The following is a 16,574-nucleotide window of genomic DNA, read 5'->3' on the forward strand; positions in this document are numbered from 1 at the left end:
GTGTATACTATAAGAAATTGCATCCATTCATGAATTGCTTTAAAACTTCATTCAACAAAAGGGGTTTATTAAACTTGTTCACCAGGTGGTGCGTATAGAATGCCCCGTGGGAGATGTGCGCAAAGAGAGGGAAAATCAGAAAAAAAACTGGGAAAAGTTTATAATAGATGATACGTCCATATCTAAGGGAAGATCTTAGGGGTATAAAATGTTATTAATGGTTTACGTATAGAACAGGGACGTTTATTAATTGCTTGCCTAATATATACTGTATATAGTGATACAATATAGTGATACAATATAGAGATACAAATTATTTGATACAGGCAACAGAGATTCTGAAATGGAAAGAGTGAAAAGATGTAATTATCAGGTATTATTATGTTATTATTATTATCAACATTACATTATTTTGTATATTGTTTTACTATTATCTATTTTATTGCAACGTTGTTTTTTTTGTTTTTTTTTTGTAAAGAAACACCAATACGCAATAACAAAGGTTTTCTATGTCACTTTGTTATAAAATTTACTAGATTGCTAAAATATTGTCAAAGAAAAAAGAATGGCATAAAGAAAAGAGGAAACTAGACTTTAGTATTGCATTCTATTTCAAAATAAGAAATAAAAAAACAACTAATCGGGGGGACTCATTAGTTGCCACCATAGGGCATCTGCCACTAACTGCCATTGACTTAAGGCATTCTCTGTGTCGTAGTTTCTTCATTTTGGTACAAATTATGACACCTAAACCAGCCTATAAAGAATTTTCTTTTCTAAGTAGAATGCTCGTGGTTTGTTAAGATGCACTTGTGAGAGTTTCTCTTAGATTTGTACAGAAGGGGATATCCTGAGGCTGTTGGGCAGGACAAAACACTTACTATTTAATGATGTTTAACCTGCTGCTTTTGTTTTCTTAACACTTTGAAGGCATTAATCACATACAATCGCCTTATTCTAGAACCAATGGCTATGACAACACCTTGTATTCCTGCAAGCCTAAGCTCACAAAGGAAACAAAGTTCAAAGACGCCATCTCCTAAAAGATGTGTTTTCAGTTAAAACTTAAAAAAAGACCCAGCCTTCTTCTCATAGCTCCACCATATAGAGTGGATTGTTCTGTGCACAAAGGTCTTTTTAATTAGAACACTCTTCGACAGCCTTCTATACTTTTCTGAAGAAAGCTGTCCAAATAGACCCAGATGATTGTTCTGAGACAAAGTACAATCATTATAAGGGGTTCTCAAATTTTACCATTATTTTTATTTAACTGAGGCCAATTTGCTCCCTATTAATGAATCCAAAGGTACAGTTATTCACTTTTAATATATACTAACTACCAATTATTGGGTTAAAAATCGAAATCGTATTACATGTGTAATAAGTATAGATAAAAACAAAAGGTAATTTATTTTTTAGGTTTAATATTAAGTTTCATTGAAAAATGTATTCTGTATATCCGACCAAGCTAGTATGGTGAAGAATAAATAATAGAATTTTGTTTTTCAATTGGTAACCATTTTAGGGAAGCAGGAAGCCTCATTAGGCATACGCTGGGTATTGCCAACATAAAATTATGTCTGTTTATTTTAATTAAAACTAAAAAGATATTAATTCAAATTTGACTAAATATATAAGAACATTACCAGTCTACCAACATTTACAACTAATACATTTGGTTTGCTCTTCAATGTAAATGGGACTGATTTATGTATTTTAAGTCCACAACTGGATATTTTTACACTTTAATGCCATTAAAATATTTATATTTTTGAAAACATACATTTCTTAACATTGTACTTTTTATGAGTGGTGTTGTAGTGGTGTCAATTTTAATCAGATTTGTGCAGAGGCTGCTATTGAACTGTTTGCTAAATTAACCAGATGCTTGTAATTAGTCATACTGAGAATAGTGAAATAAAAGTGTACAGGAACCCTACAATACATATAAATAACAAAAATACATCTTTGGTTCTGGATTGGGTGTAAGTTATTCTTTCATGTCACGCACGGATGTACCTTATGCCAAGCATAACGTTAGTTCAATATTATTTGTATATAGGTGGGGCGCCTGCTTTGTTAGTTCTCTCAAAAAGAGCACCACCATGAAATTAAGTTCATTTCAATACATACAAGGATCCAAAAATGTTCACTTTCACTGAAACTATCTTTGTTGCTGATCTGTACGCTATTGGTGCTTTCATTTTTAATAATTTTTTTGCTTTATAAAGAATATTTTTGTAAATGTATTATTATTAGGTTATGGGAGGGGGTACCACTGCCACTGACATCTAAAATACAAAGTATATAGTATAATGCCTTGGTTAGTCATAAATGTTTGGCCAATTGTAAATAGTACCTGCACGTCCATGACTACTGATTCAAAATTTGTGTCTGTTTCCCTTTCAATCTCTAATAGTGCTGTAAATTGTTTCAGAAATATATAAAAACAAGAGTACGTAGCTTAGATAGCCTGAATGTGGCTTAATGGGTCAATGATTTAACTTGACCCAGTTAAGTATTCTTCTTGTTCATTTAAAAGCAGAACATGATGTTCGAAATTATTCTAAAAAAGTATACCTTCAAGTGCCTGTGACACAATTATATTTCTTTTCGGACCACGCTTAGAATAAAGACATCTTCAGATCTAAAGTCATTGAATTACCATACATATAAAAAATATGGTGAGATAAAAATAACACATAACCACTAAATCGGCTCCACGGTAAGTAAAACAGCCACGTTACAATTTCATAGGACAAGATTGGGTGTGCGTTAGACTTGTGCATATGGACCAAAAATGATTCAGACTAGTTTTTGGTCTATTCGGAAAATGAATTTTGTTTCCTGCCCTTGGTTCAAACAAAATTCGGAGAGCTTTTTCCATTCAGAAACAAAATTTGTTGAAACTCACCCACGCTCTCTCACACTCTCTTATTCTCTCTTGCACTCTCTCATGCCCTATCTTTCCTGCAGTTCAGCTTCTTATCTTGCCTTTTCTTATTCTTGTGTCTTCTTTCTTCTGTCTTTCATTTTCTGTTTCTCCCTGCTATCCACTCTATTAACGCAAAAGGGCAGAGCTTCTGCAGACTCTCTTTCTATATGAATCGGTTTGCAATATGAAGTGCACCGGAGGTTGCCTCTTACCCCATTTCCAAACGGGGGAGAGGGTGAGTGTGGAGACTCTGCCCTTTTGCAGAAGCAGTTCGGGAGGCCTGTTACTGGAGCTGCGATTGGGGAGAAAATAACGAAGAAAGAAGACAGAGAAAAGAAGACAGAAGAACAAGAGAAGACGTAGAGCTGCGGGAAAAAGAGACAGGCGCATGAAAGCAGTCGGTGGACTAGGTAGTGAGGCATTGAGAGAAAATATGAGAGAGAGACTGAGAGAGTGAGTAAGAGTGTGAGAGAGAGAGTGAGTGGGAGAGCAACGAAAGCAACAACATGTGAACAGAGATTCAGAGCTCTCTGTTTCATATGGTTCTTGGGGTACCGCCTCATTTTCGGACATTATTACAAATTAACAACACTGGCAAATGTTTTAAAATGAAAAGTTTAGTGTACGTTACTTTCCTTTGCTATATGTAAATACTGGTCATTTTAGCAGAACCTCAAACCTTGGATACACTTGTTAGGGCATGCTTCCCTTTTTTTGGGCACAGCCAAAATCACCATTTTTTCAACAACTTTAGGGTAGCTATATATTAATGTGTAAGTCATGTGCAGGGACCCAGCCAGGTGGCACCCACAGCAAATCAGAACATATCTGGGATATAACATAAAGTCACCATCAGGGGTTTGCATAGAATGAGGGGTCCATAAAATGAGCAAAGAAGGATGTAGACATGTTGTAAACACTGCATTAAATCCATTTTAATATACACACCCGTGTTTTGAACACACAGTAAAAGCTTCTAGAAGTGGCCTAGAATGTTCCAATGAGAGCAGCTCACAGCTCAGTTGCCCCAATGCCCCCTTGGTCATATGCTCTACTTTAACTGTTGCTCTTCTCACACAGCAACAGAGCTGGCATCAGTTTAACATGTTAATTTTTCTTTCACAAAAAAAAGACTTTTTTTTAAATGTTAACCTTGAGTATGTTTAACAAAGTGAAGGAGGGGAGTTTATTTCAAAGGAAAATAAATGTTAGAACAAGAGGTTATAGTCTACAACAGGAGTGTTGGAAGCTAATACAGCAAGGGAATTTAATTATGCATGGAATAGGCATAAAGCTATCCTGAATCTAAGATTGATTAAGATTTAAATCTTACTTCAGGAAAAATGGAAAAACTATATGGAAAGAATGGTTCTTATCGGCCATCACATGTTTCTGTGCTAACTGTTGCTAAACCTGTTGGCACTGTAAAGCTACTCAACTTACCTTTGTAACAGATGTTATTATTGTTGATAGTATGAGTAAAATACTTTCATTTAACTCTTCACATTGTTCTGCAAACTTTTCAAAGACTTATATAGTCATGAACAAATTGTTCATTATAGAACAATGTTTACGTAAATTGTTTACTGTGCACATATGCGGTGTTCTTTATGTAACAGGCATTTACTTTTCATAGTATATGAGTTTAATCTGATTTCAAATGTTGCAAACTGTCTTTACTTTCTAAAATCCCTAATTAATTGGAATGCCAAGCAGCATACCACTAAAATCACACTTGATCCCCAGTATAGTATGTACAGAATAAAAACTCTGAAAGAATAATGTTGAAGCCAAGAATTTTGGATGTTGGGTTATGTAATGAAATCTAAAACCGACACATACTTCTAATTTGCCTAAGCAAACTGCAGTGTAATCCGGTTACACCCAAGTCAATATCCAAACTAAGACACTCCTCAATCCTCGTAACCTTTTGCAATTCCTGAAGCACTCATTTGAATAGTACAGTCCCCTTTGGCAAAAGTGGTCACAGCCTTTGAAAGAATTCCCAGTGAAGCTGAGAAACGCCTTCATACAAAGAGTATTAATCCAACTCACCCTGAGCAAAGCAGAGATCACAAACTAGACGTTGCTGAGGGACAAGTTATAGGGGCAGCAGCATCACCATCACGGTGAACAATTTACCACAGATACCAGAGAGAGAACAGAAAGCAGAACAGAAATCCTGCAGGACTGGCACAGCAAGCATGGATTGCACCAACCAGAGTGCAAACATTACCACCAGACCTCTCCTGCCTCCAAGTCTGCTTCCATCAGTATCCTCTCCATCCCTTTCCACTCCTTCGACAATGCCAGTCCCACCAGGTGTGCCAATGTCGGCATCATTCCTGAAGCCCCCCACTCTGCTATTAAGAGCTGCAGCAGCAGCTGCTGCTGCTGCCTGCACCCCAAGGATGGCAATGTCTCTGGACAGAGGAACAGGGTCAGGTGCTAGTGGTTTGTACCCGAGAACACCAAAGTGTGCAAGATGCCGCAACCATGGTGTGGTATCAGCACTGAAAGGACACAAGCGTTTCTGTCGTTGGAGGGACTGCTCCTGTGCAAAGTGTACGCTAATAGCAGAGAGGCAACGCGTAATGGCTGCACAGGTGGCACTCAGAAGGCAGCAGGCACAGGAGGAGTGTGAGGCCAGGGGTGTGCAACACTTCATGTACCCAGTGTCAGGCACAGGGGTGGAGGCAGTCGGACACAGGGTCCAAGGACATCAGCTGCTCAACCAGTCAGGGAATAAAGGTGAGTGGATAAAGATATTTGCATGTCATATACAGTACTAGAATTAACATAATAACTATAAGAATAAGGTCATTTCTTCATGTCAGATTTGCTGTTAAAATGTTAAAGAGTATGATTTCCTTACACAAAGTAAATTTTTTAACAAAATACGCTATCAATACTTGCATTTATGTATCAACGTATCAACGTAATCAATACATAAAATGTAAGTAAAAAACCAACATGAAAAAAATTAATGTTTATGTTCATAAAAATATAGTTTCTGAAATTGCATTATTTTTTGACAAACATTAGGACTGATACCTGTTAAGCAGAAAAGAAGTATACTCCACAGTTTGACATCCTGAGTTTAAATATCAATACATTTTGTGACATTAAACAAATTTGTTCACAAGTGATCCTTCATTTTTCTTGGTACTATTAATTAATTGACTGCACCAGTGCAGCAATAGGAATAGGTCAAAATGCTGTTTAATTTTTCATAAAAAGGATTGCCATTTAAAAGCAAAACAACTGTTGATCTAATGCACAAATCTTGAGATTTTACTAGGAATTTTTGTTAAGAATCTTTAATGAATAAATATCAGATGAAATAATGTATATGGCAAATATAACAGTTTGATGTTTCCATCATGCTACACCTAAACTGATATTTAGGGCCCATTTAGAAAATAATAAAACTTACAACATGCACAACAGTTATTTAATAGTTAAACATATATAAATAAATATTTTAACCCCAGAATAATCCAGCATAGCAACATGAGACCAGGATTTAGCAATACTGAACCGAACCACAGTGAATCAGAATTATAACAAATACAATTCTCTGCATTTAATTGCTTTTGATGCACTCATTGTGGAAACGCATTTTTTCATCCAATTTATATAAATATATATATATATATGTCATTTTCACACAATTTTATTTGTATTATAGAGCAAGGTCTTATAGGTAATTAACAGATTTATTTATCTTTCTAAATTATTTGACCATTTATGTTCATGAGAGGCTTGACATTCCGAAGTGCTGAGTTTGTGAGTAAGAAATAAATGAAACAGAAGGTAGCTACATGACATTTGAACATGAATTCCATTCAAGGAAGAGGTTAAAACCTCCTAAAAAACTGAGGTGTGATTAAAGTTATAGAACAAAACTGAAGAACAAACATAAAACAGCAAATATAAAAGAGAAGAAAAGTTTATCTATGAAATTTTTTTTAAAAGAAAAGTACAACCTAACTTCAACTAAAAAAAAAACAGCACGGCTTCATTTACACGGCAAACATTTATGGGTTAATATTTGAAAAAAATAAGTGTTAGCAATAAAAAAGGTTACATTAAAACAGTGTTTCTTTACTTGCTAAGTTTAAAACAAATTACACCTGCACATTACAAATATTTCCAGTTAAAATATATTTTGTACTGACGCATCATCAGAGTTGTCTGACAATTTTAGCATCTTCTCGTAACTTATTAATACATTTGGGATAGGATTCATCTGTACACAGTGAATATTTCCAGTAATTTGCTTTAAACGTGAACTAATTACTTTCTAGAAATATATTCTGAAAATTGCTGACACAGATTTTGAAATCTAATGATGTAAACATACATTTGGTATTATACGTTTTGGACTTGGCTTTCATTAAATATAACACCATTTAGGAAAAAAAAATCTATTCATTTATTATCCAAAGAGGTAAATGCCCCAGTCTTTATTGACTTCAGTTTCACAGTTAATAAACTCAACTTTGTTTAAAGATTTCTATTAAAGTACAACTTTGTTTAAAGATTTCTATTAAAGTACATTTTTGGTCTTCATTACATTTCTGTATTTATATAACATTAAAAACATTACTTTTAGGGTAGGTTGTGGATAGGGAGGTAAACTTACCTGTATTGACTTACATTACTTTGTTAATAATAAATAGTGTAAACCTTACTTTTCCTTTATATGATTATCCTTTATGATTTAAAAAGAAAACCCAAGAAACATTTATAAGTTATAATATAAATTATAGTTACAATCTACTACGATGAGACATAATTTAAAACATAACTTTCTAAAGAAAAATAAAAATATTTACATTAGTCTAAAAAAGATATGTAACTAATTGTGAGAAATGATAAATTATTGTTATATCCACTTATACAAATTTAACATGTATGGCGCCATTTCTGGTACAAAGTGCTAATTATAAAGGAAAATACTGCCCTTCTACAGTTTATATATATATATATATATATATATATATATATATATATATATATATATATATATATATATATATATATATTCCTCTAAAGCAACTCTGGATTTGCTGTTGTAAATGTTGTCTGGTGCCTTCAAATTCCTTCCAAATCGTTCAGATCTAAATATACATAGATATATGTGATACATGGGACACTTATTTTTATAGGAGTGCAAAAATTAAATGAAAATATATACATCATGTGTTTTTAAATTTAAATTTGGGGAATTAGAGGATTTAATTATGAACTGTTAGTTCATAGGAAAAAGGGAAAAAAAACACGCACTCATTTATTTATTTTTTAAAAACTAGGGTGTGTATATGTTTCCAGTAATGTAAATTGGCCCATTTGCAAACCAAGATTTATGGAAAACAAAGAAAAATAGAACACATACTAACTTTCTGTATTTTTAAGTACTACATGTATAACCTAAGGAACTTTAAGAAACTATATTATAAATATAGTTTTAATGAGTCTAGAGTTAAAAGTAATGTTTGCTTGTTTTTAAGATGTAATGGAAGTTTTTATGTACCAGCCATACTTGAAACACCCCAAATGTTAGCTTGCTCCGTTATACTGTTCTAAGGTGAAGGAAAATAAACCTCATCAAGCAAATGCTCTCAGCAAGCGCTTGGGGAGAGCATATATATATACATATATAAAGCTTTTCTATGTTGAGTGAAAATTCAAACTTTTAATAGGCAACATTATCATTCTAAATCAGGTGCTTTACATGAAGCTGCAAAGAGGATTTTTTTCTATCCACTGGGTTACAACAGGGGTCTACAACTCTACAAAGATATAATTTGAAAACATGAACACTTTTTGATATTAGGAAAATATTCATTGTATTGCAGCATTACAAATACCATGCATTAAGCGAACACAATCAGTTTGAATTTATATAATATTTCTCATATCAGCCCAGTGTGTTAAAATATTTTAATTGGCAAAACAACATTTTTGGCAAAAAATACTTAACTAAATATAATAAATTGTTCACACATGTACATGTGCATGTTATGCTTGTATTTACAGGTCCCTTGCTCTCAAGTGGAGCTTCAACCACTCTCCTTTTTCTCTTTAGCTACCTATATTATATATATATATGTACTATAATCTCAACCAGAAATTAAAAAGAAATATGCAGTAGGAACTTTACATTTCTATTGATTCCAGAGGTGGAAATTGGGCTGGGGTAGCCTGCAAGGTGTAAAGTTAGTAGAACTTTAGATATAATGCTTACAATAAAAATCTGATGCTTTTTTTTAGTGATCCATAATATCATTTTGCTCATTCTCAGAGAGTCAAATTCTACATTGGTTGAAACTGAGAAAGCTAGAGTTCATTTTAGTCATGAAAACCACTGATTCAAAGGAATTGAAGAAAATACATATATATATATAAATATTTATATTTATGAATTACATTATTTAAGTCAAAATATGCTTTTGGGCACATTATCTTTATGTTGTTAGAGTCTATATTTTGTTCATATTTATTGTATAATATATATGCAGTATAAAAAATTCCCTTAGTTTGTGATATTCAAATATATCAGTTAATGGGTTACTTAAATATCATGTTCACTAACTCGGTACTACTCGATGAAATAATAATGACCTATTGCAATCTCGTTTTACATCTTTATTAGGTTCAGATGAAAAAAATGAAAAGAATGAACAATATTTTCAAAAAGTATCAAGATCAATGGCAGTTTCCCATTCTCTTTCACAATGCTCTCCACACGGCATAACCAACATGCACCATAACCTGAAGACTCTGTGTCCAGAAACCTCAAGCAGGGAAAATTCTCTTCAGTCCCCTGTATCAGAAACCAGATCAGAAGGTGCTGATAGTCCACATTCTCTGTCTTCTTCTTCTGACCAGGAATCAGGAAACGAAAGTGAGTGGCCTAAAGAGCATAGTGACCCTAATTCAAAAGTCCCAATTGTATCGTCTAAACACAGAGATCCCCTGGAGATCCTGAGCAAAGTCTTCCCAAGCCACAAACAGAGCACACTAGAAAGAATCTTGCAGTGCTGCAAAGGGGATGTGGTTCAAGCCATAGAACTGGTTTTAAATGGAGAAGAACACAAACAAGATGTAAAGGATATAGGAAGTCCATTAGGATCTGACCTTAGCTCGTTTACAAGAGATCCAACATTCAATCTCGCTGGTTTTGGGTTTGGTGCATTTGGCACTAAATCTGCATTTTCTCCTCTTCACGCGAGCCCATCTTCTATTGAAGGTGACACAAGTATATTTAACCCTAGACTTGGGCTTAGCCCCATGCGCTTGGCTTACTCAACATCTAACAGAGGACTACCTGGTTTTATATCGCCTTATATTACATCGGGGTTTGTTCCATCATTTCCATTCCGACCTGGAATGAATTACTCGTTGCCTGGGATGCTACAAGATGCCCCTTATTATCAACGTAAGGATGCTGTAGCCATCACAGGACTTTATTCCAGATTAAACTCGGACAATCAGTAGTATTTTAACATTTCTGTACAAACATCAAGGGCCTTATTTGATTTAACATAAAAGACTGTAGCTCATATAGAAATAATTTGTAGAGAATGTATAGCTAAATAAAACTTTTTATATGTTTATTTTTTAATGTTAGAAACAACATTTCTTATGATGAAACTATATTATTTTGTGGATAAATGCAATAAAATAGTTATTTGGTCTTATACAGTGTTGAATTTACTCATGTCTCATTCAGATGGTAAATAAACATTTGTTGCCAGGTATTTGGATATGTCCCAGTGGAAAGGATATGTACTCAACTTTCAACATTTAGTCTTGCATCACATGTTAAATAATACTCTGTCTTGGTGCTATGTTCACTAAGGCAGATTGTGACCAAGTGATAAATTCACAGACTTTGTAAAAAAGGATATATTATTACACTTACTACTCTTATTAAATTGTGTAATCATAAAGTGTGAAAAGGGGAAGTTAATTAAACAAAAAGACTGGGAACAATGCACAAGGAGAACAGGTTTAACCATTTCAGTGCCAGCTTAGTGTGTGTCACCAAAATTTAGCCACAGCAAAATTATAAAAATTGTCTGGCCTCCCACAAAGAAAAATATGTTCTGATCCTTGATACATAAAGGATTATAGCAATGACAGAGGGAAAAAAAGATTGACAAGATAGGATAGACTAAAACAAAATTAGTGAAACAGTCTGGGCAGAATAGCTGACAAGGGAAAAGAAGGGGAACTGGGAAAGATGGGTGCGTAAAGAAAAGATCTGAACTGAATGTTGAAGGAAGAGTGAAAAAGTTGATGAGGGTTAACTGGTAATAATAGTAAGTTTGGAGAGATTAGGTGTTATCCAGCTGACACCAGTCTGTATTTTCAGGAGACATGATATCAGTCTCTTCAGGTTTGGGAAATGCCTCAGTAAAAAAGCATGGCAAGTGAGAGTATGATAACAACAAGCCAGAAAGTCTATGACAAACGGGACAGAAGGCTGCAGAATGTACAATGGAAGGCCATATAACTTGTGTATAGACTATATGAAGAATCTTTCCTAAAGCCTATATAATGCCCAAATAATTGGGGGAAATTAGGGTCATGGATACTCAATAGATGCAACAGCTAACATTTATGTTGAACCATGCAATGTAATTTATTTGGGGCATAAAGAGTACGGTATTAAAGACACCATACAAAGGCCAAAGAACTCGCCTTGGGTGTTATTATTTTTTAACTCTTTAAAAGTAGAGGAGAGATGAAGAATGTAAGCAGGATCATGGATTTAGTAGAGATTTGCAAAAGTGGTCATGTCAGTTTATAGATCATTGGTCTAATTCAAAAAATGTATACCTTGAAAGAAAGTCAATGGTAGAATATGATAGGAAGAATTAAAAGACATTCAGTAGCAAGAGGTGCATGTAAAATTCAGATCTAAGAGATCATAGCTTAAAACCAAAGGGTTGCACACCTAGACAAAATGTGAGAAAATAACACTTTACTGACAGGGTAGATACTAGATATACCATAAAGCACCATTCCAGAAGAACGGGTAGCAGGTTATGCAGTGTGTGTGTGTGTGTGAGGGGGGGGGTCAAGGACCAAATAAGGTTTGATGTTTTTTTGACAATGTAACCCCTTCTGGTTATGACCCGGTTTACAAACTGGCCTTGTTACTGGTTACCTCCATACTGGCCTCCAACAGGCAGACCCTGAGTCTCTTGAGTGTTTTGATGGGTTCAGTGCAGTGCCTGCTTTTAGCTGGGACAATTACATAATAAAGGGGGGCTTTCCATGCCAAGGACTAATATCTTAAATCTCACTGACACAGAATAAGTTTATTGGACTATGAAACCCTCTATGTATTTAAAAGCAATCGGAACAATGATTAAACCTAACAACATCTCACACTGTAACTCCCACAGAGTCATGCGAAACAGTACCCAGCTCCCAGATTGTTATATCCAGTTACATATGTTGGTGCTTTTGGTGGTGCCTTTGATTTGTTGCAGGTACGGCTACCTAAAGTGAAGGTTGAGATACGTTGTACTGGGAAGCTGATTATACTGGAGATCTGCTTGCTATTCAAACAAGGACCCAGAGCAAGACTACTGCATAGATAAATACTCCACAGAATATTCTCCTGGGGCTGATACTGACAGTCAGCTGCACCTTCTTCCTATCTGAGCTGCACAGGCCTTGAATTGAGAGCTGCATACAGGAAAGATTTTAACTAAGCCCTGGGGCCATACCAGACAGGTTCCTCAGCCCATTCTAAATTTTAACTCTTCCACCCAGTCTATCCCAGCTTAGGAAACTGGCTGGAAATTGGCTGAAAATATCTCTTTTGGAACAGTCCTCCATAGATCAAAGAGTTTATATATGGATTGTCTTCTCCTTGGGCTACAACAGGTAGGATAATGGGCAGACTATTTGGGTAAAATGGTTCTGATTATTTGTTCAATGCAAATTTATTAGCAGAACCCTCCTAACCTCACTCATTGTAAAGTAAAAAGACTTTACAATGCTTACTTTGAAAAGTACCCTTCTTTGAAATGGAAATGGGGCTTTCCTAATTTTATTGACTGGCCCCTTGTTGTCTGTCCATACAGTAGGTTGAATGTTTTGCCTGGAAGGGTCTTGTGTAGACCTCAAATGTATGTAAATTGCGATGAGGTGGCTCATTTGTTCTAAAGGGAATAAATCAAGTTTACCTAAATGCACATCATCGCAAAAGATAAATAAAAAAATGAAATAAATAGAAATGTGTTACTCACAAATACATACATAAAGCAGCCAGCCCTATTAAAGTTCCCCATCATACATCTATGAAGTCTAAAGTGTTTGCTGCAATGAGTCATTTTAAATTATACGTCAATTTAAAGAAAATGGAAAGTACTTTTAGTCTAGATTGACTGGGTGTCATTTATAAGTTACCTTAGGGTGTTAGCAAATTGATCAGCAAGTCATTGAAAAAGCTAATTCATTCAAGCTATTCATTTAATTGAATACAAAATCACCTCTATTAAAGTTGTCATGTTCGAGTTTCGAAGATGACTATAGCATGTTGAGGAAAATGAGTACACAATGGGTAAACTAAAGTGTACTGTGGCCAGGCCGTGTGTCCAAAAGTCTTCTTTTTGGATGTAAAGCTTCTCTGGAACAAAATTACTCTTCCTGACCTAAATGTTTTTCTTACCATGGTTTGCCCCATTTCTTGGAGCTTAGATATTTTGGGTTTTGTGACTCTCAGAGCTCCAAAAATCACAGTGGTTATATAGCAATAAATGCCATTACAAGATAAATAAAATGGAATCAGGCAAAACAATAAAAATAATAATAAAAAAATGAAAAGCTAATAATAAATCAGGAATTGTTTTGCAATAGCTGCCACCATACTCATGTCTTTCCGTGATGACATCCATTGCATTGCTGTGTAAAGTAGACCTATATTTCAATGTAATAATTACATATACTATACATTTACTACCAAACTGCTACAGTTAGGTCTGCTGTGGGCTGCCCGTTAATGTGTGGAGATCTGTTGTGCATTGTTGTTCATGTCACTGTGAAGCGCACACTTTATACTACAAAATGGTATTGCAGAATTACTAACATGTAACAACTAGTATATGATTTTAATAAGTCACAGCATTTTCGGTGTATATATGTTGTTATTTTAGTCCAGTGGAGGAATACAGGTTTAAATGTTCCTATTAATCAAATGAAATTCATGTAAATGCTTACATTTGAACAAGTAAAAAAACAATTAGCTAATTTGCTTTACTAATGCAGTAGGTTTAAATGCACCCTCATTTATATAGTATATTATATCATTTCTAAAAAAAAAATTCTGAAAGAGCTTTTGTGTTCCACCTACTGGTCATTATTGTGCAATAACTCTTGAAATTAGACTAAGCTAATTATTAGCTAATATCTAGCAACATGTTGTAATGTATATGTAGTTGTTAATCAAGGGCATTGAGGAGATAAAGAGTTAAATACTGATTCTGAGACTCCTATATATTAGTATTTTAAACTACTAATCTGTAAAGTGTAACACTGGAAAACAAGAACAGCCTCTGATATACACATGGGTGTATTCACTAAAAGATGGGTTTTCAACTCCCTGGGGTTTACTCACTAAAGGATAAGAATTGTTAGAGCAGGAAGTTATAATCCAAAACTAGAGGGTCAAAGGTTTAGATATAATGTAAGGAAGTTTAGCTTTAATGGGGGTGGTGTAGTTAAGTGGGGCAGCATCCCCTTAGAAGTAGTAGAGGCCAATACAGTGAGATAATTCAAACATGCATGGGATAGGCATAAAGCTACTCTGAATCCAAGACAAGACCAAGGACTGATTACAGTTTGATCCATTACATCATTAAAAATAAATGCCTTCAAATTATGTTTCTTTGTTAACTGTACTCTTTCCTGGCACTTATGAAACAGAATAATACGATATGATATGAAAAAAAGTCAGAAAACAGAAATAACTTATATTTTACTTAATGAGAAAATTCTAAATCAAAGTATTTAAGCGGAATGATCTTTGTTGTGTTTGTGTTGCAGAAGTGATTTGTTCAGGTGTAATCACCCACAGTGAGGAACACACCTCTCATAGACACCTGTGTTGTTATTTAAAGTGGACAGCTGAGAACTCATTGTCTCCTTGTTTATTTTTGCTCTCCAGCTCTCCAGGATACAAAAGACCTTGATTTATGAAGCCTTTACACTGTTACAATCTCAGATGAGCCACTTACAATTGCTTTCACCACCTTCACATGGAGGAATGTGTATGGAATAAACCTTTAGTAATCCTGAAATTAAATTCTCCATGTGAATTGACCAGGTGACTTAACATAAATTAAATTCAAAGGAAAAAAAAATTGAAACGATGGTGCAGGAGATACAAAGAAATACATTGTCCATCCAAGTAAAACTTTAGGGGAATATGTTTATGAATTAGATTAACTAAGGGGTAAAGTGGTACAGAGAGACCAGATCATAAAAATGTACTATTGCATGGAAAATCTTCATTAGGGGCATACAAATATAAGTTAAATAGGCTAAACTAGGTGCTACTCAAGGAATCACACTACTACAATACTGAGTCACAGCTGACTTTAACTCAACTTCATGCTCAACTGTTATGTAGAACTAGACCTCCATGTACTTTTGATGGATTGAAATACTCAAAACTACTGAGTGAGTTGAGTTTATGGCAGTCGCCATGGGAGGAGAGAATTGTCAGATTTGTTTCTGGTTGTTATCAACTTGAAAGTGATACTTGGTAATAGTAAAGGGAGGTCCAAGGGTGCTTCACCATCAAAACACATGTAATTTTAATTAGCTTTTCCTATTTATTGATTCATTTACATGCACGTCTAAATTAGTAGAACTAAAGGAAAGTGATTAAAGGCGGAACAGACATATTTTAATTTTTGATTTCATGTAAACAACTGCGATTGTGAGTTTAAGTGTTTGGTATATTTGTGTCTCAGAGTTAGGTTAGATTTGTCCTGTGCTACTAAATTTATACTGTATGTGTGGCACTTCCTTTTCTATCTAGGTGATATATATTGTACATAGTGTGACTAATATTCTAGACTGTAATATAACATTTTACCAAAAAGTACTATAATTATTTAATCACTTATTGTATGCACAATTAAGCTCAGAACATTAGATTCTAAATTCAAGAATTTGTTCCAGGTTCAGGTGTATTCATAGAAATGTTGTGTAGAGTGAATTGCATTAAAGCGTTTCATGTTTGTTGCTACTGCCATCTAGTGGTTAATCTAGGGACATGGCGTTTACATCACTAAAAGTCATACGTTTCATAAGGCTAGATCTCTGGTGAGCACTTGAGATGTAAGTCTGGTTTTGGACTTCCTCATTTTCACATATGGAAGTGAAAGAAATCTCTTCAGTTTCTGTGTTAAACTTCAAAGCAGCTAAGAATTACTTAAACTCCATGTAAAAAAAGGACTGGAGAGATTGCTTCTTTTCGCTCTTTCTAAAACCACTTTTTGCATCAGCACCTGTATGGTGTGTATAGAACTGTCTTAGTTAAACATATTAGAAAACATAGCATCACACATGCAACTTTTTTTTTTATTGCCAAAGTGTGACTTTT

The 16,574-nt window shown here is 34.5% G+C and overlaps 1 protein-coding gene across 1 annotated transcript; it reads left to right on the plus strand.

The window, feature by feature from the left end:
- Positions 1–4,929: 4,929 nt before the first annotated feature.
- On the plus strand, positions 4,930–10,648 carry DMRTA1 (DMRT like family A1). The gene is made up of 2 exons (XM_053465911.1): positions 4,930–5,686; positions 9,597–10,648. Exons 1-2 carry the CDS (start codon positions 5,140–5,142, stop codon positions 10,439–10,441), a joined length of 1,392 nt encoding a protein of 463 aa, XP_053321886.1. The 5' UTR covers positions 4,930–5,139; the 3' UTR covers positions 10,442–10,648.
- The last annotated feature ends 5,926 nt before the right edge of the window (positions 10,649–16,574 follow it).

The sequence above is a fragment of the Spea bombifrons genome, chromosome 1 (genome assembly GCF_027358695.1).
Source record: "Spea bombifrons isolate aSpeBom1 chromosome 1, aSpeBom1.2.pri, whole genome shotgun sequence".
NCBI classification, from domain to species: domain Eukaryota; kingdom Metazoa; phylum Chordata; class Amphibia; order Anura; family Pelobatidae; genus Spea; species Spea bombifrons.

Excerpts from the sequence above, each read along its gene's own strand:
- DMRTA1 (XM_053465911.1), top strand. The coding sequence starts at position 5,140 with ATGGATTGCACCAACCAGAGTGCAAACATTACCACCAGACCTCTCCTG. Across the intron at positions 5,687-9,596 it reads CAACCAGTCAGGGAATAAAG|GTTCAGATGAAAAAAATGAA; the intron begins GTGAGTGGATAA and ends CATCTTTATTAG.